At 49.8% G+C, this 22637-nt stretch overlaps 1 protein-coding gene across 1 annotated transcript; it reads left to right on the top strand.

The window, feature by feature from the left end:
- Nucleotides 1-8972: 8972 nt before the first annotated feature.
- Nucleotides 8973-16739, top strand: rad1 (RAD1 homolog (S. pombe)). Its single transcript, XM_068048944.1, has 5 exons — nucleotides 8973-9493; nucleotides 14609-14717; nucleotides 14833-15091; nucleotides 16163-16261; nucleotides 16348-16739. Exons 1-5 carry the CDS (start codon nucleotides 9299-9301, stop codon nucleotides 16529-16531), a joined length of 846 nt encoding a protein of 281 aa, XP_067905045.1. The 5' UTR covers nucleotides 8973-9298; the 3' UTR covers nucleotides 16532-16739.
- Nucleotides 16740-22637: the final 5898 nt, after the last annotated feature.

Below are 22637 nucleotides of genomic sequence, written 5' to 3'. Positions count from 1 at the left end.
AACTAAAAGCCTTGCTAAAATACACATAGACCACTTACAAACATACAAATTAGGAGCAGGAGTAGGTCACTCGGCCTTTCGAGCCTGCTCCGTCATTCAATAAGTTCATCAATCAGTTCAATAAGCTGAACTGATTACTTCACATTTCCACCTACCCCCGGTAACCTTCCACCCCCTTGCTTATTAAGAATCTATCTACCTCTGCCTTAAGGATATTCAAAGACTCTGTTTCCACTGCCTTTTGAGGAAGAGAATTCCAAAGACTCATGACCCTCAGAGAAAAAAATTCTCCTCATCTCTGTCTTAAATGGGCAACCCCTTATTTTTAAACAGTGACCCCTAGTTCGAGATTCTCCCACAAGGGGAAACATCCTTTCCACATCCATCCTGTCAAGACCCCTCAGGATCTTATATGTTTCAATCAAGTCACCTCTTACTCTTCTAAACTCCAGCAGAGACAAGCCTAGTCTGTCCAATCTTTCCTCATAAGACAGCCCGCCCATTCCAGGTATTAGTCTAGTAAACCTTCTCTGTACTGTCTCCAACGCATTTACATCCTTCCTTAAATAAGGAGACCATTACTGTACACAGTACTCCAGATGTGGTCTCACCAATGCCCTGTATTGCTGAAGTATAACCTCCCTACTTTTGTATTCAATTCCCTTCGCGATAAATGATAACATTTTATTAGCTTTCCTAATTACATGCTGTACCTGCATACTAACCTTTTGCAACTCATGCACTAGGAGATCGCAAAGAATCTCTCCGTTTCCGTGATAGCTCACCTCACCCTTAGCTAGTGAGGTGGCACAGGCAGGGAGGTCAAATGACGGATATAAGGTGTAACATAACCCAAATAACATGATCCCGTCCAAAGTTTCAGTAACCAGGGATAGGCCTTGTGGCCATAAATAAAGTAAGTGCCATTGTAGGAGGTGAATTTGGACGAATTTAGTGCCTTGGGCAGAAACGTGAGATTCCAATGGCTTTGACCTGTGTGATTAAAAAGGGAAATGGAGACGTTGTCGCCTGGGGGGAGCGGTCTATGAACACTGTATAGTTGCAAATGCTATTACTGACGGGGTAGCCATCAGTCAAATTACGGGACATGCACACTATTCCCATTGGCCGTCCCACTCCTGAGGTATTGGTCAATGGAAGATAAGGAGCTGTACTCGAGTCATTAAAGGAAGGTGTATACGAGCCCCGCGTGCTATCGTTATACCTGGATGATATCAGGTATTGGCGAATCCCGAACCTATACGAAGGGGGGTCGCAAACCCCCTGTCCCAACGTATGGGTTGTCAGCCACCATCCCATCTGGGATGTATTAAGAAGTATGGGCCGTAACGGAATGCCTCCTCTGGAATGGATGGGCACGTGTGCACATACCCAACAGCTAGAGATGTTAGCTGCCTTGGCATAGGTATAAAACATGTAAAGGAAAGTGTTAACGTGCAATTCCCTGGACACTCGATTAGTTCCCCAAAGTGGAAAGGTTTGGTTAGCCAAAAGTAAGCAGATACTTAAAATGCCTGCAAAGAGGATAATAAAAATTCTGAACCTATTGGCAAATGGTAATTGTCCTGATAGCAGGTCGGTGTTTAGTCACGGGTCGCTCGCTTGACGTGAGAGGCTTGTATCCAGGCTTTCTTCCCTTCTACCTTAACTGCTGCCTGGGTGGTCAGTAGCACCTGGAAAGGTCCCTCCCACTTGGCGCCCAATGGTTCTTTATGTATTTTCTTCACGTAGTCCCAGACTCCCGGGATGATGTCATGCCCTCCTTCTGGTGTGGTCACCCCAAGCTACCGATACCTGCGAGGAAGCAGAATTGATAGCATTTGTTAGGTTCTGAAAATATTCTAGTAGAGCGTCACTCATCAGGTGACAATCAGCTTTTTGTAAATCAATTGTTCCCGGCAGAGACATGGGTCTCCCTGTTATTATTTCAAATGGACTCAGGCCCGTAGTTCTGTTCGGAGTCGCCCTAATACTGCACAGAACTATCGGCAGCGCCTGGGGCCATGGTATTCCTTCCTGGTGATACTTAGATCATCGTTGTTTTAGAGTCTGGTTCATTCGCTCCACTTGGCCCGAGGATTGTGGGTGGTGAGGACAGTGTAAATCCCAGGTAATGTTCAGTAGCCGACAGACCTCCTGACAGACTGCGCCTGTAAAATGAGTCCCTTGGTCAGAATCAGTGCTGACCGGAACCTCCCATCTGGGGATGAAATCCTTACACAAGACCTTAGTGGTGTGATTAGCCGTCTTTCCCTCTGCTATCCGACATGCCTCCGACAGGGCCTGTAATTCGGCCTGTTGGGCTGACGTCCCCGAGGGCAGACATCCTGTTGCCACAACTTCGTGTAGGGTTGTCACTGCCCATCCTGCATCTAGTTGTTGCTTGTCCTCGCCCAAAGCAGTTTGGACCTCTCTGTTCAGTCTTCGCCCCGCTCGCCCGGACACCATCACAGTCAAAATCTGTACCCCGTCCCACGGATGGAGGTGGTAAATTCCCTTCAGACATTCCAACTGTTCCCATGTCTTCTGACCCCCCTTTTTCGGGTCAGGCAATTCTTCAGACCATTTATCAATTTTCTCAGGATCCACCGGGACATGCATCCAATAAGTGTTGTGCTCAAACGTAATCACCTCGTTATCGTCTGTAGTCTTCTTTTCCTGCTTGACCTTAACGCGTTTCTGTTTAAGGGGGGCGAGCCGCGCAAAAGGAAACTCATCATCAGTATCACTTTCTTCGCTGGAGGATTCAGCTTCCTCTATACCGGCTTCATGCTGTTGCGTTTTTCGTAGTTCTTTTAGTAATGACTCCAGATTCGGGTACAGGCGAGACGCTGTGGTCTCAGGGGTCCGCAGGGCGGTCCTGGTGGTCGGCGGGGTCCGCAGGGCGGTCCTGGTGGTCGGCGGGGTCTGCAGGGCGGTCCTGGTCAGCGGGGTCCGCAGGGCGGTCCTGGTCCCTTCGGTTGGGTCGCCTGTTCTTCTCGACATTGTTTTTCAAGTTCTTTATTTTCGGTTTCCAACCTTGCTTTTTCAGTTTCTAGTTTTTCTAATTTAAGCTTTTCCTTTCTTAATTGTTCGCAAACCACCTTCAGTTGGTCCTTCGCATTAGTCAGGTCGCGGTCACGTTGACACAGTTGAGCTTGTTCGATAATTTCATTACGCTGTCAGATCTGGCCCATTACGACTAAAGACCATTGGATCCGTTCTTTATCCTTTAAACGGGTCGTTTTTCCCCAAACTCTCTTTATATCTTCCAGGGACCACTGTCCCTTGGAGGCACCGTATTTCTGTTCAATTTCAGTACAGGTTTTAGCCAAATTAAACTGTTGCTCTATACATCCTTTTAACTGCTGATGAATTTCATCTTTGGAAACGTCTGGCGGGGTCCGCCCACCTTTTACGGTGGTAGACAACTGTCGGTTTCCTTCGTCAGTCATTGTACTAATTTTGTGTGGGGGAGAGGGTCACAAGCCGTGGGGCTTCTTATACAGGTGCCGTAGAGCTTTTCAGCTGGGCTGGTGTATTACCATCGAACAGCGCCGATTTAGACGTCTATAAAGGGGGTCTCGAGCCTCAGAAGAGTTCGGGATCGCGTGGTGGGGTACCGAAACTAGATAACGGCCGAGGACTTTTTAAAGTAAAGAGGAGTCCTTACCTCTGGGGGCCGATATAGGTCCGATATCCAGGGCTTTGGTATTTATCCTCCAGCGATCCTGCCGACTACGCCAAGTTGTTGGATCCCATCAGTTACAAAGAGTGACGAAGTCCAACCATAACTTTTAGAAACTTTATTGCAGTATATGATTGTTACATAGGATACAAAAGGAACAAAAAGCAAAACAAAAGACCAAGCAAAAGAACAAAAGAACATGTGCTCACTTTATTTTTCTTTGGCCTCCTTGTCTCGGGAGTCAAAATGTAAGCGCCTGGAGGTGGTCAGTGGTTTGTGAAGCAGCGCCTGGAGTGGCTATAAAGGCTAATTCTAGAGTGACAGACTCTTCCACAGGTGCTGCAGACAAAATTGGTTGTTGGGGCTGTTCCACAGTTGGCTCTCTCCTTGCGCTTCTGTCTTTTTTCCTGCCAACTGCTATGTCTCTTCGACTTGGCACTCTTTAGCCCCGCCTTTATGGCTGCCCGCCAGCTCTGGCGATCACTGGCAACTAACTCCCACAACTTGTGATCAATGTCACAGGACTTCATGTCGCATTTGCAGACCTCTTTAAAGCGGAGACATGGACGGCCGGTGGGTCTGGTACCAGTGACGAGCTCACTGTACAATGTGTCTTTGGGGATCCTGCCATCTTCCATGCGGCTCACATGGCCAAGCCATCTCAGGCGCCGCTGGCTTAGTAGGGTGTATATGCTGGGGATGTTGGCCGGCTCGAGGACTTCTGTGTTGGAGATACGGTCCTGCCACCTGATGCCAAGGATTCTCCGGAGGCAGCGAAGATGGAATGAATTGAGACGTCGCTCTTGGCTGACGTACGTTGCCCAGGCCTCGCTGCCGTAGAGCAAGGTACTGAGGACACAGGCTTGATACACTTGGACTTTTGTGTTCTGTGTCAATGCGCCATTTTCCCACACTCTCTTGGCCAGTCTGGACATAGCAGAGGAAGCCTTTCCCATGCGCTTGTTTAATTCTGCATCGAGAGACAGGTTACTGGTGATAGTTGAGCCTAGGTAGGTGAACTCTTGAACCACTTCCAGTGTGTGGTTGCCAATATTGATGGATGGGGCATTTCTGACGTCCTGTCCCATGTGCTCACTACAGCAAGCCTTTCTTATAGATACTCAAACAAAACTAGTAATCCCCCACCCTTGTTTGAGTGGTTTGCAGACTTCTATTATCAGTGCATGATTGGTTCATTCGTCCTAGCATTTTATATTTGCATTTTATTTCAGTAGTTTCACATCCCCCCTCCTTGAACTCTTAGGCTGATTATTAAACAATAGGCTACTATTAAGCTATCTGCAGCTGTCCTGTTAGCTTCTGCTTGTTATTTTTTATAAATTGGCTGCACAACTCCACAGTTAGTCTGTTAGCTGATTAACTTACTTTTGATCTGTCCCCACATTTACCTTCAAGTAGCTGTTTCCAGTCCACTTTCGCTAAATCACTCCTCAGTTTAGTAAAATTGGCTTTGCTCCAACTGAGAACTCTAACTCCTGTTCTATCTCTGTCCTTTTCCATGATTATTAAAACTGACTGAATTATGACCACTACCACCAAAATGCTCTCCCACTGCCACCTCTTCCACCTCCCATCTTCATTTCCTAAAACTATGTCTAAAACTGCACTCTCTCTTGTTGGACTTGTTACATACTGGGCAAAAAGGTTCTCCTCAAGAATTCTGCTCCCTCAATTACTTTCACACTAAAACTATCCCAGTTAATATTCTTTCTTTTGGGCCTCCTTATCTCGAGAGACAATGGATACGCGCCTGGAGGTGGTCAGTGGTTTGTGAAGCAGCGCCTGGAGTGGCTATAAAGGCCAATTCTGGAGTGACAGGCTCTTCCACAGGTGCTGCAGAGAAATTTGTTTGTTGGGGCTGTTGCACAGTTGGCTCTCCCCTTGCGCCTCTGTCTTTTTTCCTGCCAACTACTAAGTCTCTTCGACTCGCCACAATTTAGCCCTGTCTTTATGGCTGCCCGCCAGCTCTGGCGAACGCTGGCAACTGACTCCCACGACTTGTGATCAATGTCACACGATTTCATGTCGCGTTTGCAGACGTCTTTATAACGGAGACATGGACGGCCGGTGGGTCTGATACCAGTGGCGAGCTCGCTGTACAATGTGTCTTTGGGGATCCTGCCATCTTCCATGCGGCTCACATGGCCAAGCCATCTCAAGCGCCGCTGACTCAGTAGTGTGTATAAGCTGGGGGTGTTGGCCGCTTCAAGGACTTCTGTGTTGGAGATATAGTCCTGCCACCTGATGCCAAGTATTCTCCGAAGGCAGCGAAGATGGAATGAATTGAGACGTCGCTCTTGGCTGGCATACGTTGTCCAGGCCTCGCTGCCGTAGAGCAAGGTACTGAGGACACAGGCCTGATACACTCGGACTTTTGTGTTCCGTGTCAGTGCGCCATTTTCCCACACTCTCTTGGCCAGTCTGGACATAGCAGTGGAAGCCTTACCCATGCGCTTGTTGATTTCTGCATCTAGAGACAGGTTACTGGTGATAGTTGAGCCTAGGTAGGTGAACTCTTGAACCACTTCCAGAGCGTGGTCGCCAATATTGATGGATGGAGCATTTCTGACATCCTGCCCCATGATGTTCGTTTTCTTGAGGCTGATGGTTAGACCAAATTCATTGCAGGCAGACGCAAACCTGTCGATGAGACTCTGCAGGCATTCTTCAGTGTGAGATGTTAAAGCAGCATCGTCAGCAAAGAGGAGTTCTCTGATGAGGACTTTCCGTACTTTGGACTTCGCTCTTAGACGGGCAAGGTTGAACAACCTGCCCCCTGATCTTGTGTGGAGGAAAATTCCTTCTTCAGAGGATTTGAACGCATGTGAAAGCAGCAGGGAGAAGAAAATCCCAAAAAGTGTGGGTGCGAGAACACAGCCCTGTTTCACACCGCTCAGGATAGGAAAGGGCTCTGATGAGGAGCCACCATGTTGAATTGTGCCTTTCATATTGTCATGGAATGAGGTGATGATACTTAGTAGCTTTGGTGGACATCCGATCTTTTCTAGTAGTCTGAAGAGACCACGTCTGCTGACGAGGTCAAAGGCTTTGGTGAGATCAATGAAAGCAATGTAGAGGGGCATCTGTTGTTCACGGCATTTCTCCTGTATCTGACGAAGGGAGAACAGCATGTCAATAGTCGATCTCTCTGCACGAAAGCCACACTGTGCCTCAGGTTAATATTAGGGCAGTTAAAATTAGCTATTACTGCTCTATTGTTCTTGCACTTCTCTGAGATTTGCCTACATATCTGCGCTTCTATCTCCCTCTGACTGTTTTAGGGGTCTATAGTTCACTTGCAGCTGTGTGATTGCCCCTTTTTTGTCCTTTTGCTCAATCCATTTGGCCTTATTTTGATGAACCTTCCAACACATCATCCTTTCTCACAGCTGTAATAGTTTCTTTGACCAAAATTGCCACTCCCCTCCTTTCTTATCCCCCTCCCTATTGTGTCTGAAAACCCTGTAACCCAAAAACATTGAGCTGCCATTCCTGTCCCTCCTTAAGTCATGTTTCTGTTCATAGCTATGATATCATACTGCCACATGGCTATCTGTACCTTCAGCCATTTGCTTTATTTGTTAAAGTCCTTGCATTGAAATAGATACCCTTGAGCACTGCCAAACTCTTTAAAATTTTTATTGCATGTTAATGACACCTACCTATAGGAATGGGACTAACAAAGATTCAAAAAGACAGACTGACTCCACAGCCCAAACCCATATTTATGGGTGTGAAGTAACAGAATGGATCCCATCCAGACTCCAAGGTAGAAATGGTTTCTGTATGCTGGACTATTGTGTGGTCACAGCAGGGGAGAGGGTCCTGTGTCACCTGACGGAGACTCAAATGTCATGGATTTTTACCTTATAAAGGTAGCCCTCTGGAACATTCGCATATAGGAAATAGAAGCAAGAGTAGGCCATTTGGCCTGTCGAGCCTGCTCCGCTGTTCAAACAGATCATGGCTGATCATCTACCTCTACTCCACTTTTCACCACTATCCCCACTGAAAGCCAGTTCCAGCCAAAGGCTGTAAGATTGGTCCAGCTAACGAAAAAGCCCTGCTGCTGATACTATACTTCAACTTGCTGCAGCAGAGAAATTAAAAAAAGACCACCACTTCTAGACAGAAGTTTTAACCACCAAAACTCTACAACACCTCAGCCAGTTCACAACTGTAAACATCCAGGCCTGCACCTTTGAAAAGATGTTCCTCCCGAGAAGATTCAACAGGTTTCTGTGAACCACGAACTCTTACATTACTTTGAACTTTAATTGCATCTGACCCTTTTTCTCTCTATCTATCTATTCTTGTGTACACATGTGTGTGTGAATGTGTGTGTGGGTGAAGGTTGTGAACAATTTAGGTTTTGCTGTTTAAATAAAAAAAAAATTTTAAATCTGTGAGAAAACCTGTTCTTTGTCTATTTATTTGACCCATAAACCACTCAGGGACCAACATACTATTTTTAACAAAACACTATTTGCAGTCAGTTGGGAGGTGAAACGTGGGAACCACCCACATCACATACCACCTGTCCATAATACCATTAACTGATGGTACAAAGACTAGGGGACCCAGATTGAAGATTTTGGCAAAGAAATGCAGGGGGAATGTGAAGAAGAACTTTTTAATGCAGCGAGTGGTAATGACGTGGAAATCACTGCTTACGAGGATGGTGGAAGCAGAGGCAATCAATGATTTCAGAAGGAAACTGGAGGGTACAGGAAGGAAATAGACTTGCAGGGCTACAGAGCTGGGGAGTGGGATTGACTGGATGTCTCTGGAGAGATGGCATGGACTCAATGGGTTGAATGGCCTCCTTCTATGTCATAAATGACTCTGTGACTCCATAACCTCCTCTTTATCAATTATTAGCTGATCCAGTGTCTCAACTATCTCGTCTTAAGTACCTCGTCTTTCATTATGATGTTGGCAGCATCTTCCTCCTTGGAAAAAACAGATGCAAAGTACTGATTTAATACTTCAGCTATGCCCTCTGCCCCCTTATGTGTTGCTGAGGCCCAAAGCTCAGGAATACCCTCCCTACGCCTCTTTACCTTGTCTACTCTTTTCAGACGCTCCTTCAAACCTACCTCTTTGACCAAGCTTTTGACCATTGGACCTAATATTTCCTTATGTGGCTCGTTACAAATTTTGCTTTAAAATGCTCCTGTGAAGCACCTTGAAATGTTTTAGTATGTTAAAGGTGCTATATAAAAGATTATGTCAATTCTGATGAAGGGTCACTGACCTGAAACATTAACTCTGTTTCACTCTCCCCAGATGCTGCCAGACTTGCTGAGTATTTCCAGTACTTTGCTTTTATGATATTGTAGTTGTGGGAGATTGTTGTGTGGAATTTGACTGCAGGCTTTCCTACATTTCAACAGTGACTATACTTCAACAGGACTTCATTGGTTGTAAAGCGCTTTGGGACGGAGATTGTGAAAGGTGCTATAGAAATGCAAGTCTTGCTGCGGAACCTGTAACTTGCCTGGAAATTTGCGGAGGAATTAAAGCGCGAAGCCGCGGCCTAGCGGCGCGGGAAGCCTCGAGCTTGGAGTTTAGTTCATTCGCGTCGCAATGCCGCAGTCACCCGGGCCTGATGTAGGAGCGGATCGGTATGTTTTAGTCGCCAGTTTAGACAACGCGCGGAACCTGTCGAACCTGCTCAAGGCCGTTCATTTTCGGGACCAGGCCACCGTGTTCGCCTCAGCCAACGGCATCAGAGTGACGGCCGAGGCCGCCAAAAGCGTCCAGGGGAACGCGTTCATCCAGGTACCGGGGGCCGGGGCTTGGAGGGAGGAGGGCAAATAAAAGGCATCACCCAAAGACCGCCACCCCTCATCTCTCCCCCCCCACCCCCCCCCTCATCTCTCCCCCCCCACCCACCCCTCATCTCTCCCCCCCCACCCCCCCCCCTCATCTCTCCCCCCCCACCCCCCCCTCATCTCTCCCCCCCCCCACATCTCTCTCTCCCCCCCCCCCCCCACATCTCTCTCTCCCCCCCCCCACATCTCTCTCTCCCCCCCCCACATCTCTCTCTCCCCCCCCCCACATCTCTCTCTCTCCCCCCCCCCCACATCTCTCTCTTCCCCCCCCCCCACATCTCTCTCTCCCCCCCCCCCCACATCTCTCTCTCCCCCCCCCCCACATCTCTCTCTCCCCCCCCCCCCCACATCTCTCTCTCTCCCCCCCCCCACATCTCTCTCTCCCCCCCCCCCCACATCTCTCTCTCCCCCCCCCCCCACATCTCTCTCTCCCCCCCCCACATCTCTCTCTCCCCCCCCCCCACATCTCTCTCTCCCCCCCCCCCACATCTCTCTCTCCCCCCCCCCCCACATCTCTCCCCCCCCCCCCCCCACATCTCTCTCTCCCCCCCCCCCACATCTCTCTCTCCCCCCCCCCCACATCTCTCTCTCCCCCCCCCCCCACATCTCTCTCTCCCCCCCCCCCCACATCTCTCCCTCCCCCCCCCCCACATCTCTCCCTCCCCCCCCCCCACATCTCTCTCTCCCCCCCCCCACATCTCTCTCTCCCCCCCCCCCACATCTCTCTCTCCCCCCCCCCCACATCTCTCTCTCCCCCCCCCCCACATCTCTCTCTCCCCCCCCCCCCACATCTCTCTCTCCCCCCCCCCCCACATCTCTCTCTTCCCCCCCCCCCCACATCTCTCTCTTCCCCCCCCCCCCCACATCTCTCTCTCCCCCCCCCCCCACATCTCTCTCTCCCCCCCCCCCACATCTCTCTCTCCCCCCCCCCACATCTCTCTCTCCCCCCCCCCCACATCTCTCTCTCCCCCCCCCCCACATCTCTCTCTTCCCCCCCCCCACATCTCTCTCTCCCCCCCCCCACATCTCTCTCTCCCCCCCCCCACATCTCTCTCTCCCCCCCCCCACATCTCTCTCTCCCCCCCCCCCACATCTCTCTCTCCCCCCCCCACATCTCTCTCTCCCCCCCCCACATCTCTCTCTCCCCCCCCCCACATCTCTCTCTCCCCCCCCCCACATCTCTCTCTCCCCCCCCCCACATCTCTCTCTCCCCCCCCCCCACATCTCTCTCTCCCCCCCCCCACATCTCTCTCTCCCCCCCCCCACATCTCTCTCTCCCCCCCCCCACATCTCTCTCTCCCCCCCCACATCTGTCTCTCCCCCCCCCCACATCTGTCTCTCCCCCCCCACATCTGTCTCTCCCCCCCCACATCTGTCTCTCCCCCCCCACATCTGTCTCTCCCCCCCCCACATCTGTCTCTCCCCCCCCCACATCTGTCTCTCCCCCCCCACATCTGTCTCTCCCCCCCCACATCTGTCTCTCCCCCCCCCGACATCTCTCTCTCCCCCCCCCCCGACATCTCTCTCTCCCCCCCCCCCCACATCTCTTCTCCCCCCCCACATCTCTTCTCCCCCCCCACATCTCTTCTCCCCCCCCAATCTCTTCTCCCCCCCCCCACATCTCTCTCTCCCCCCCCCCCACATCTCTTCTCCCCCCCCCCCAATCTCTTCTCCCCCCCCCAATCTCTTCTCCCCCCCCAATCTCTTCTCCCCCCCCCCAATCTCTTCTCCCCCCCCCCAATCTCTTCTCCCCCCCCCAATCTCTTCTCCCCCCCCCAATCTCTTCTCCCCCCCCCAATCTCTTCTCCCCCCCCCAATCTCTTCTCCCCCCCCCAATCTCTTCTCCCCCCCCCCAATCTCTTCTCCCCCCCCCAATCTCTTCTCCCCCCCCCAATCTCTTCTCCCCCCCCCCAATCTCTTCTCCCCCCCCCCAATCTCTTCTCCCCCCCCCCAATCTCCTCCCCCCCACATCTGTCTCTCCCCCCCCACATCTGTCTCTCCCCCCCCACATCTCTCCCTCCCCCCCCCCCCACATCTCTCTCTCCCCCCCCCCACATCTCTTCTCCCCCCCCCAATCTCTTCTCCCCCCCCCCCACATCTCTCTCTCCCCCCCCCCCGCCATCTCTTCCCCCCCCCCGCCATCTCTTCCCCCCCCCCGCCATCTCTTCCCCCCCCCCGCCATCTCTTCCCCCCCCCGCCATCTCTTCCCCCCCCCGCCATCTCTTTCCCCCCCCCGCCATCTCTTTCCCCCCCCCGCCATCTCTTCCCCCCCCCGCCATCTCTTCCCCCCCCCCCGCCATCTCTTCCCCCCCCCCCGCCATCTCTTCCCCCCCCCCGCCATCTCTTCCCCCCCCCCGCCATCTCTTCCCCCCCCCCGCCATCTCTTCCCCCCCCCCGCCATCTCTTCCCCCCCCCGCCATCTCTTCCCCCCCCCGCCATCTCTTCCCCCCCCCCGCCATCTCTTCCCCCCCCGCCATCTCTTCCCCCCCCCGCCATCTCTTCCCCCCCCCGCCATCTCTTCCCCCCCCCGCCATCTCTTCCCCCCCCCCGCCATCTCTTCCCCCCCCCGCCATCTCTTCCCCCCCCCCGCCATCTCTTCCCCCCCCCGCCATCTCTTCCCCCCCCCGCCATCTCTTCCCCCCCCCGCCATCTCTTCCCCCCCCCGCCATCTCTTCCCCCCCCCGCCATCTCTTCCCCCCCCCGCCATCTCTTCCCCCCCCCGCCATCTCTTCCCCCCCCCGCCATCTCTTCCCCCCCCCGCCATCTCTTCCCCCCCCCGCCATCTCTTCCCCCCCCCGCCATCTCTTCCCCCCCCCGCCATCTCTTCCCCCCCCCGCCATCTCTTCCCCCCCCCGCCATCTCTTCCCCCCCCCGCCATCTCTTCCCCCCCCCGCCATCTCTTCCCCCCCCCGCCATCTCTTCCCCCCCCCGCCATCTCTTCCCCCCCCCGCCATCTCTTCCCCCCCCGCCATCTCTTCCCCCCCCCGCCATCTCTTCCCCCCCCCGCCATCTCTTCCCCCCCCCGCCATCTCTTCCCCCCCCCGCCATCTCTTCCCCCCCCCCCGCCATCTCTTCCCCCCCCCGCCATCTCTTCCCCCCCCCGCCATCTCTTCCCCCCCCCGCCATCTCTTCCCCCCCCCGCCATCTCTTCCCCCCCCCGCCATCTCTTCCCCCCCCCGCCATCTCTTCCCCCCCCGCCATCTCTTCCCCCCCCCGCCATCTCTTCCCCCCCCCCGCCATCTCTTCCCCCCCCCCGCCATCTCTTCCCCCCCCCCGCCATCTCTTCCCCCCCCCCGCCATCTCTTCCCCCCCCCCGCCATCTCTTCCCCCCCCCCGCCATCTCTTCCCCCCCCCCGCCATCTCTTCCCCCCCCCCGCCATCTCTTCCCCCCCCCCGCCATCTCTTCCCCCCCCCCGCCATCTCTTCCCCCCCCCCCGCCATCTCTTCCCCCCCCCCGCCATCTCTTCCCCCCCCCGCCATCTCTTTCCCCCCCCCCCGCCATCTCTTTCCCCCCCCCCCGCCATCTCTTTCCCCCCCCCCCCGCCATCTCTTTCCCCCCCCCCCGCCATCTCTTTCCCCCCCCCCCGCCATCTCTTTCCCCCCCCCCCGCCATCTCTTTCCCCCCCCCCCGCCATCTCTTTCCCCCCCCCCCGCCATCTCTTTCCCCCCCCCCCGCCATCTCTTTCCCCCCCCCCCGCCATCTCTTTCCCCCCCCCCCGCCATCTCTTTCCCCCCCCCCCGCCATCTCTTTCCCCCCCCCCCGCCATCTCTTTCCCCCCCCCCCGCCATCTCTTTCCCCCCCCCCCGCCATCTCTTTCCCCCCCCCCCGCCATCTCTTTCCCCCCCCCCCGCCATCTCTTTCCCCCCCCCCCGCCATCTCTTTCCCCCCCCCCCCGCCATCTCTTCCCCCGCCCCCCGCCCCAACCATCTCTCTCCCACCCTCCTCCCGTCATCCCCCTCCCCATCTCCCGTCACATAAATGATTTGGAGGAAAGTATAGATGGTCTGATTAGCAAGTTTTCAGACGACACTAAGATTGGTGGAGTGGCAGATAGTGAAGGGGACTGTCAGAGAATACAGCAGAATATAGATAGATTGGAGAGTTGGGCAGAGAAATGGCAGATGGAGTTCAATCAGGGCAAATGCAAGGTGATGCATTTTGGAAGATCCAATTCAAGAATGAACTCTCCAGTAAATGGAAAAGTCCTGGGGAAAATTGATGTACAGAGAGATTTGGGTGTTCAGGTCCATTGTTCCCTGAAGGTGGCAACGCAGGTCAATAGAGTGGTCAAGAAGGCATACGGCATGCTTTCCTTCATTGGACGGGGTATTGAGTACAAGAGTTGGCAGGTCATGTTACAGTTGTATAGGACTTTGGTTCGGCCACATTTGGAATACTGCGTGCAGTTCTGGACACCACATTACCAAAAGGATGTAGATGCTTTGGAGAGGGTGCAGAGGAGGTTCACCAGGATGTTGCCTGGTATGGAGGGCGCTAGCTATGAAGAGAGGTTGAGCAGATTAGGATTATTTTCATTAGAAAGACGGAGGTTGAGAGGGGACCTGATTGAGGTGTACAAAATCATGAGAGGTATAGACAGGGTGGATAGCAAGAAGCTTTTTCCCAGAGTGGGGGATTCAATTACTAGGGGTCACGAGTTCAAAGTGAGAGGGGAAAAGTTTAGGGGGGATATGCGTGGAAAGTTCTTTACGCAGAGGGTGGTGGGTGCCTGGAACGCGTTGCCAGTGGAGGTGGTAGACGCGGGCACGATAGCGTCTTTTAAGATGTATCTAGACAGATACATGAATGGGCAGGAAGCAAAGAGATACAGACCCTTAGAAAATAGGCGACATGTTTAGATAGAGGATCTGGATCGGCGCAGGCTTGGAGGGCCGAAGGGCCTGTTCCTGTGCTGTAATTTTCTTTGTTCTTTGTCACACCCCACCCCTCTCCTCCCGTCACACCCCACCCCCTCCTCCCATCTTTCATGCTGCCCTCAATTCCCCAATGAGCTGTGGTTTTCTGCCATTTGGTGATTTTCTTTCAATGTTTTTTTTTCAGGCATGTATCTTTCAGGAATTCCATATTGAGGAGGATTCTGTGATGTTTCTAATTAACTTAACAGTTCTCTTGGACTGTCTCACAATATTTAGTGCGAGTTCACTGCCAGGTAAATGCGTTTTGATAATTTTGTACTTAAACACATTCAAATCCAGACATTTTGCAAACTTATGGAACATTGAAATGCAGCCATGACTCACTGGGTTTGCTTTGTTCCTTTGTAGGAGTGACAACAGCTTTGCGAATGTGTTACCGTGGATATGGCTACCCGCTGACACTGTTCTTGGAGGACAGTGGTGTGGTAACTGTCTGTAAAATTCAGACTCAAGAACCAGAGGAAACTCTTGACTTTGACTTTTGTAGCACAAATGTTCTGAATAAAATAATTCTGCAGTCTGAGAGCCTAAGGGAGGCGTTTGCTGAGCTTGATATGAGCAGTGAGGTGCTGCAGATCACAATGTCTCCAGATAAACCCTATTTCAGGTACTGAGCCCTTGGAACTCTAAATAGGCCTTAACCAGAAAAGAGCACTGCAATCTGGTCCCAACATACTTTCTTCAACTTTCTGATTTTATGGACAGGATCAGGAGGAGACCATTTAACCCCTTGTGTCTGATATTTTCTATTTAATTAGGGCATGGCTGATCTGTATCTCCTTCTATTTACCCACCTTGATTCTGTATCCCTTAATACCTACCAAAAACCTACCCATCTCAATTGTGAAAGCTCTAATTCCCAGCTTCTACACCTTTTGCAGGAGATTCAGATTTCCACTACCCTTTGTGTGAAGAAGTGCTTCCTGACATCACCCCTGAATGACCTACCTCTAATTTTAAGGTTAAGTCTCCTTGTTCTGGATTCCCCCACCAGAGGAAATAATTTATACTCTGTTGAATCCTTTTAAACGTATGAAACTGCTCAATTAGATCCCCCTTAATTCTTCTATACACGAAGAAATACAGCACATTGTCCTTATAATTTAACCCTTTTAGCCCTGGTGTCATTCTAGTGAATCTGTTCTGCATCCCCTCCAAGGCCAATACATCATTCTTGAGATGTGATGCACCGCTTTATATAACTGTAGCATAATTTCCACCCCCTTGAGATAAAGGCCAACGTTCCACAGCCTTTTAAATTATTTTTGTACTTGTCCAGTAGCTATTAGTGATTTCTGTACACAAACCCCGAAGGTTCTCCTCCACAATGTCCCGTTGTAATTTTCTCCAAATATCTGCACTGTTTACTGTGCCAGGTAACTTTGTGTTATTAGCAAACTTGGAAATCTGATTCTCTATATCATCTAAGTCATTGATAAATAGAATGAAAAGCTGAATCCCCAGTCCAGATTCCTGGGTACATCTCTTGTCACATGCTGCCGATTATAGTACATACCAATTATCCATACTGTCCATTTCCTATCTCCCAATCAATTTCCTGCCCATGCCATAAGGGTAAAGTTGCCCTCCTTTGTCATAATCTATTATCTTTCATTTCTGATGTTTCATCAATTCTGCTGTGTTTATTAATTGTTACAGAGCACCATTTCTGTTTCAGGTTATCTACTTTTGGAAATGCTGGGAGTACACACTGTGATTATCCAAAAGACTCTGATATGATCGAGGCATTCCATTGCAACCAGACCCAATGCAATAGGTGAGGTGGCACATTGACCATGCTCTGTTACTGCAGTGGTTGCCATTATGTGGTATCAAAGTATAATCTTGTTCTCTTTTGATCAGGTATAAAATCTCATTACTGAAGCCATCTACAAAAGCCTTGGCTCTGTCTTGTAAAGTTTCGCTCCGCACAGATAACCGTGGATTTCTGTCCTTGCAATACATGATCCGGAATGAAGATGGACAGATCAGCTTTGTAGAATATTACTGTTGTCCTGATGAAGAGGTGGGGGAGTTGGAGTCATAATCAGCCAGCACTTGCATCCCCATTGGTCACAGACATCTCACTATCCTTCCTCTTTGAAGAGGCTATAGACTCAAAAATCTGAAGCTTTGTCCAGCCTGAATTTGGTTCTTTCGGTCTGCTGATTTTGCTTTTAACTTCAGGCTGATGCCGCGTTGAAGTTTTAGTGAATGTGTCCAATGCCTTTGAGAAATAAAGATGGAACTGTGGACTTTTTTGCACTAGTGTTGACGGCTGGTAGAGCTATATATTGGCTTGTATTGGGAAGTGATGAGGCCTAGTTGTAAAACTCTGCTGTGGAACAGGCCGTAGTCAGCGCTCCGACATCCTCGAGTGCAGAGAGAAAGCAGAGGCAAGACTTTAGCCTTCTGCTGGTTGGGTGGCAGTGGCTGGTTTGTGATGGCAGTGGGGTGTAAGAAGGCTGCAGGAGGTGTGTAGCCCAAGAACGAGGCAGTGAAGAGAGAGGAAAGCCACTGTTTATCCTCATTGGATACATACTTTTTTTTGGAACTTGCAGCTTGAAATTGATGATTTGCCAATTTCTTCTCTCGGGTTGCAGTGTGACTTGAAACATGCTGTCATTTGATTTATCAGAAACCTCACACTCTCTTGCTGGTTCTAACAATGCCAATTTTCTAAAAGGGTTTTTACTTCATTGTAGGTTTTATTAGGATTGACAAAGTTAATTTGATTAATATGCTGAACTGTTTGTAATTGGTACCATCCCTTTCAACACTGTACACACCGAATCTTACAACATAAAAGCAGGTTATTCGGCCCATCATGCTCGTGCTGGCTCTTTAGTAGAGCTATCCTATTAATCCCACGCCCCTGCTCTTTCCCTGTAGCCCTGCAAAATTTTCTGAATTATTTATCCAATTACCTTTTGAAAGTTGCTATTGAATCTTCTTCCACCGCCTTTACAGGCAGTACTTTCTGGATCATGCATCTTTTTTTTGCCTCATATCACCTCTATGAGATTCTGCCCATTAGACATCTATGCAACAGTTAGAGTATTCATTGAGCATAACATTAAATGTTTGGGCTTGTTTGTTCCTTGAACCTATGTATATTTTACCAAAATATCTATAGCCTGTATTAAAAGTTCTGCATTGTCTTGTTTGTGTGTCACTTTTAGGTGCCATTCTAGGGTATAAGATTTGTAAACTTCGTATGTACTTACAGTTAGTGTTTTTTTGTATTTGTTCACAGAATGTGGGTGTTGCTGGCAAGCATTTATTTCCCATCCCCAGTTGTCCTTGAGGACGAGGTGGTGGTGAGCCAGTTCGTGTGGTACAGGTACACCCACAGTGCTGTCAGGTAGAGAGTTCTAGGATTTTGGCTCAGTGACTATGAAGGACGGCAATATATTTCCAATTCAGGATGGTGTGTGACTTGGAGGTGGTGGTGTTCCCATGCGTCTGCTGCCCTTGTTCTTATGGGCAGAGTGTATTAGTGTGATTTTCATTTTCCTACACAGTACTACCCATTTTATCCACCCTCCCTCCACAAGGAGGCACAATCTTAAAATTACAGTTAGATCATTTAGGAGTGAAATCGGGAAGTGATTTTTCACACAAAAGATAGTGGAAATGTGGAGCTTGTTTTCTCCCCACCCCTCCCCAAAAGGCTATGGATGCTGGAGGTAAATTGAAATTTAAGACAGAAATTGCTAGATTTTTATTAGATATTGAGGGATATGTAACAAAGGTGGGTAAGTGGAGTTGAGGTGTAGATTTACCATGATCTAATTAGGGCGGCGCAGTGGTTAGCACTGCAGCCTCACAGCTCCAGGGACCCGGGTTCGATTCTGGGTACTGCCTGTGTGGAGTTTGCAAGTTCTCCCTGTGTCTGCGTGGGTTTTCTCCGGGTGCTCCGGTTTCCTCCCACAAGCCAAAAGACTTGCAGGTTGATAGGTAAATTGGCCATTATAAATTGTCACTAGTATAGGTAGGTGGTAGGGAAATATAGGGACAAGTGGGGATGTGGTAGGAATATGGGATTAGTGTAGTATTAGTATAAATGGGTGGTTGATGATCGGCACAGACTCGGTGGGCCGAAGGGCCTGTTTCAGTGCTGTATCTCTAATCTAATCTAATCTAATTGAATGGTGGAACTGGCTTGAGGTGCTGAATGGCATTTTCCTGTTTCTATGTTTCTATCTTCACTCCCTCATTCAGAGCATGATACAGCACAGAAGGCGGCCTTTCGGCCATTGTGCTTCTGCTGTAAAATTAAGTTTCAAGGAGCAGACTTGAGGGTTTTTGGTATGTAACTTGTTTAGCCATTCAGCGGCAGACCCAGTTGGACCGGCGCTTCTCTGTCAAAACTGCTTACTATTTCAGGATCATCCATGGAGGCTAATGGTAACCGACTACTTCTTTTCTCCTATATCACTCACCTCCTTGTAGCCTTGCTCCCTCCACCCTTGCTTCTAACAACAAGTATGAGGAGCTCTTGGAATTTTTTTGTCACAAGACTGAGATCATCCTTTCTGTTGCCTCTGCCGTATCCCCACCTTGTCTTAATCTGAACCTGTGTCTTTCTTTAGTTTTTCTCTTATTTGTTTTCATGCCCTCACAGAGCTCATCTTATCCATGACATCCACCTCCTGTTCTATGAACACCACTGCTACCACCCAACTTCCCTTTCTGACTATGCTAACATTGTAAATTGTTCCCTCTTCTCACATACTGTCTCTCAACTCCATGCTTCTTGTAAATTAGCATCCTATCTCCAAACCTCCTTTCCTCAAGTTCTTAAATGTGTCGTTGCCTCTCAAATCTTAACCCATCTTTCCTAAACTTCATATTTGAAACTTTTCAATCAGGTTTCCAGCTCTGCCAAAGCACTGAAATGCCCCTAATCAAAGTCACAAATGACATCCTCTGTGACTGTGGTAAGCTATCCCTCCTTGTCCTACTCAACCTCTGCAGCCATTGATAGTCGACACGCCTTCCTCTTTGTACAACTCTGTTCCATTCTTACCTATTTTTTGTAGCTAGAGTACTTCCAGCAATGGCTTCTCGTCCTGCCCTTGGACTGTTCTTTCTGGTGAATTTGGCCTTTTAATAATCTACATGCTGCCTCTTGGTGATATCATCAAGAGGCTTTAGTTCAGCTTCTGAATGTATGCTGACGAACCCCGGCTCTACCTCTTCTCTACCCCTGTGTTGTCCACCTACTTATCTGATATCCAGTTTTGGATGAACTGCAATTTCCTGCAGTTGAACTTTGGTAAGTCTGAAGCCATTATCTTCAGTGCCCTGGATCCCTTCTCTGGCTACTGTTTCAAATTGAAGCTTAGCATTCTATTTGACTCTGAGCTGAGCTTCCAAACCCATATCTTCTTCATCCCAAGTACCACCTAATTCACCTCTGTATTATCACCTGTCTTCATCCCTACCTCAGACCATCTGCTGTAACCTTCATCCATGCATTTGCCACTTTCAAACTTTACTATTCCAATGCTGTGCCAGCTGGTCCCTCATAATTCGCCCTCCATAGAATTCAGCTCATCTAAAACTCTGTTGCTGTAGCCTTTCCAGCAGTAACTCACGCTGAACTACATTGGCTCCTGTTCTCCCAATAATTCAAATGTAAAATTCTTGTCTTTGTTTTTAAATCCCTTCACAACCTTTCCACTTCCTATCTCGAATCTCCACCACCCCAACGACCATCTACCGCCTCCACTCTCTGTTCCTTTGACTCTGACCTTTTGACTGCCGTGTCTTCAGTAGCTTAGGATGTACACAGTATGTAGACAGGCCAACCAGGGGCGATGCCACATTGGATTTGGTACTGGGAAATGAACCCGGCCAGGTGTTGGATTTAGATGTAGGTGAGCACTTTGGTGATAGTGATCACAATTCGGTTAGGTTTACCTTAGCGATGGGCAGGGACAGGTATATACCGCAGGGCAAGAATTATAACTGGGGGAAAGGAAATTATGATGCGATTAGGCAAGATTTAGGATGCGTGGGATGGGGAAGGAAACTGCAGGGGATGGGAACAATCGAAATGTGGAGCTTATTCAAGGAGCAGCTACTGTGTGTCCTTGATAAGTATGTACCTGTGAGGCAGGGAGGAAGTTGTCGTGCGAGGGAGCCGTGGTTTACTAAAGAAGTTGAAGCGCTTGTCAAGAGGAAGAAGAAGGCTTATGTTAGGATGAGACGTGAAGGCTCAGTTAGGGCGCTTGAGAGTTACAAGCTAGCCAGGCAGGATCTAAAGGGAGAGCTAAGAAGAGCAAGGAGAGGACACGAGAAGTCATTGGTGGATCGGATCAGGGAAAACCCTAAGGCTTTCTATAGGTATATCAGGAATAAAAGAATGACTAGAGTTAGATTAGGGCCAATCAAGGATAGTAGTGGGAAGTTGTGTGTGGAATCAGAGGAGATAGGGGAAGTGTTAAATGAATATTTTGCGTCAGTATTTACAGTAGAGAAAGAAAATGTTGTTGAGAATACTGAGATTCAGGCTACGAGGCTAGATGGGATTGAAGTTCACAAGGAGGAGGTGTTATCAATTTTGGAAAGTGTGAAAATAGATAAGTCCCCTGGGCCAGATGGGATTTATCCTAGGATTCTCTGGGAAGCTAGGGAGGAGATTGCAGAGCCTTTGTCCTTGATCTTTATGTCGTCATTGTTGACAGGAATAGTGCCGGAAGACTGGAGGATAGCAAATGTTGTCCCCTTGTTCAAGAAGGGGAGTAGAGACAGCCCTGGTAATTATAGACCTGTGAGCCTTACTTCGGTTGTGGGTAAAATGTTGGAAAAGGTTATAAGAGATAGGATTTATAATCATCTTGAAAAGAATAAGTTCATTAGCGATAGTCAGCACGGTTTTGTGACGGGTAGGTCGTGCCTCACAAACCTTATTGAGTTTTTCGAGAAGGTGACCAAACAGGTGGATGAGGGTAAAACAGTGGATGTGGTGTATATGGATTTCAGTAAGGCGTTTGATAAGGTTCCCCACGGTAGGCTATTGCAGAAAATACGGAAGTATGGGGTTGAAGGTGATTTAGAGCTTTGGATCAGAAATTGGCTAGCTGAAAGAAGACAGAGGGTGGTGGTTGATGGCAAATGTTCATCCTGGAGTTTAGTTACTAGTGGTGTACCGCAAGGATCTGTTTTGGGGCCACTGCTGTTTGTCATTTTTATAAATGACCTGGAAGAGGGTGTAGAAGCGTGGGTTAGTAAATTTGCAGATGACACTAAGGTCGGTGGAGTTGTGGACAGTGCCGAAGGATGTTGTAGGGTACAGAGGGACATAGATAGGCTGCAGAGCTGGGCTGAGAGATGGCAAATGGAGTTTAATGCGGAGAAGTGTGAGGTGATTCACTTTGGAAGGAGTAACAGGAATGCAGAGTACTGGGCTAATGGGAAGATTCTTGGTAGTGTAGATGAACAGAGAGATCTTGGTGTCCAGGTGCATAAATCCCTGAAGGTTGCTAACCAGGTTAATAGGGCTGTTAAGAAGGCATATGGTGTGTTAGCTTTTATTAGTAGGGGGGTCAAGTTTCGGAGCCACGAGGTCATGCTGCAGCTGTACAAAACTCTGGTGAGACCGCACCTGGAGTATTGCGTGCAGTTCTGGTCACCGCATTATAGGAAGGATGTGGAAGCTATGGAAAGGGTGCAGAGGAGATTTACTAGGATGTTGCCTGGTATGGAGGGAAGGTCTTACGAGGAAAGGCTGAGGGACTTGAGGTTGTTTTCGTTGGAGAGAAGGAGGAGGAGAGGTGACTTAATAGAGACATATAAGATAATCAGAGGGTTAGATAGGGTGGATAGTGAGCGTCTTTTTCCTCGGATGGTGATGGCAAACACGAGGGGACATAGCTTTAAGTTGAGGGGTGATAGATATAGGACAGATGTGAGAGGTAGTTTCTTTACTCAGAGAGTAGTAAGGGCGTGGAACGCCCTGCCTGCAGCAGTAGTAGATTCGCCAACTTTAAGGGCATTTAAGTGGTCATTGGATAGACATATGGATGAAAATGGAATAGTGTAGGTCAGATGGTTTCACAGGTCGGCGCAACATCGAGGGCCGAAGGGCCTGTACTGCGCTGTAATGTTCTAATTCTAATTCTAACAATGTCTCTGGTCCTCCA

The sequence above is a fragment of the Heterodontus francisci genome, chromosome 17 (genome assembly GCF_036365525.1).
Source record: "Heterodontus francisci isolate sHetFra1 chromosome 17, sHetFra1.hap1, whole genome shotgun sequence".
Classification (NCBI taxonomy): domain Eukaryota; kingdom Metazoa; phylum Chordata; class Chondrichthyes; order Heterodontiformes; family Heterodontidae; genus Heterodontus; species Heterodontus francisci.
This window is presented reverse-complemented; position numbering and strand designations above follow the sequence as displayed.

Bases quoted from the DNA above. Each gene is read 5' to 3' on its own strand.
- rad1 (XM_068048944.1), top strand. From the start codon at position 9,299: ATGCCGCAGTCACCCGGGCCTGATGTAGGAGCGGATCGGTATGTTTTA. The intron at 9,494-14,608 runs GTACCGGGGGCC...TTTTTTTTTCAG, and splicing joins AGGGGAACGCGTTCATCCAG to GCATGTATCTTTCAGGAATT. The intron at 15,092-16,162 runs GTACTGAGCCCT...TTTCTGTTTCAG, and splicing joins CCAGATAAACCCTATTTCAG to GTTATCTACTTTTGGAAATG.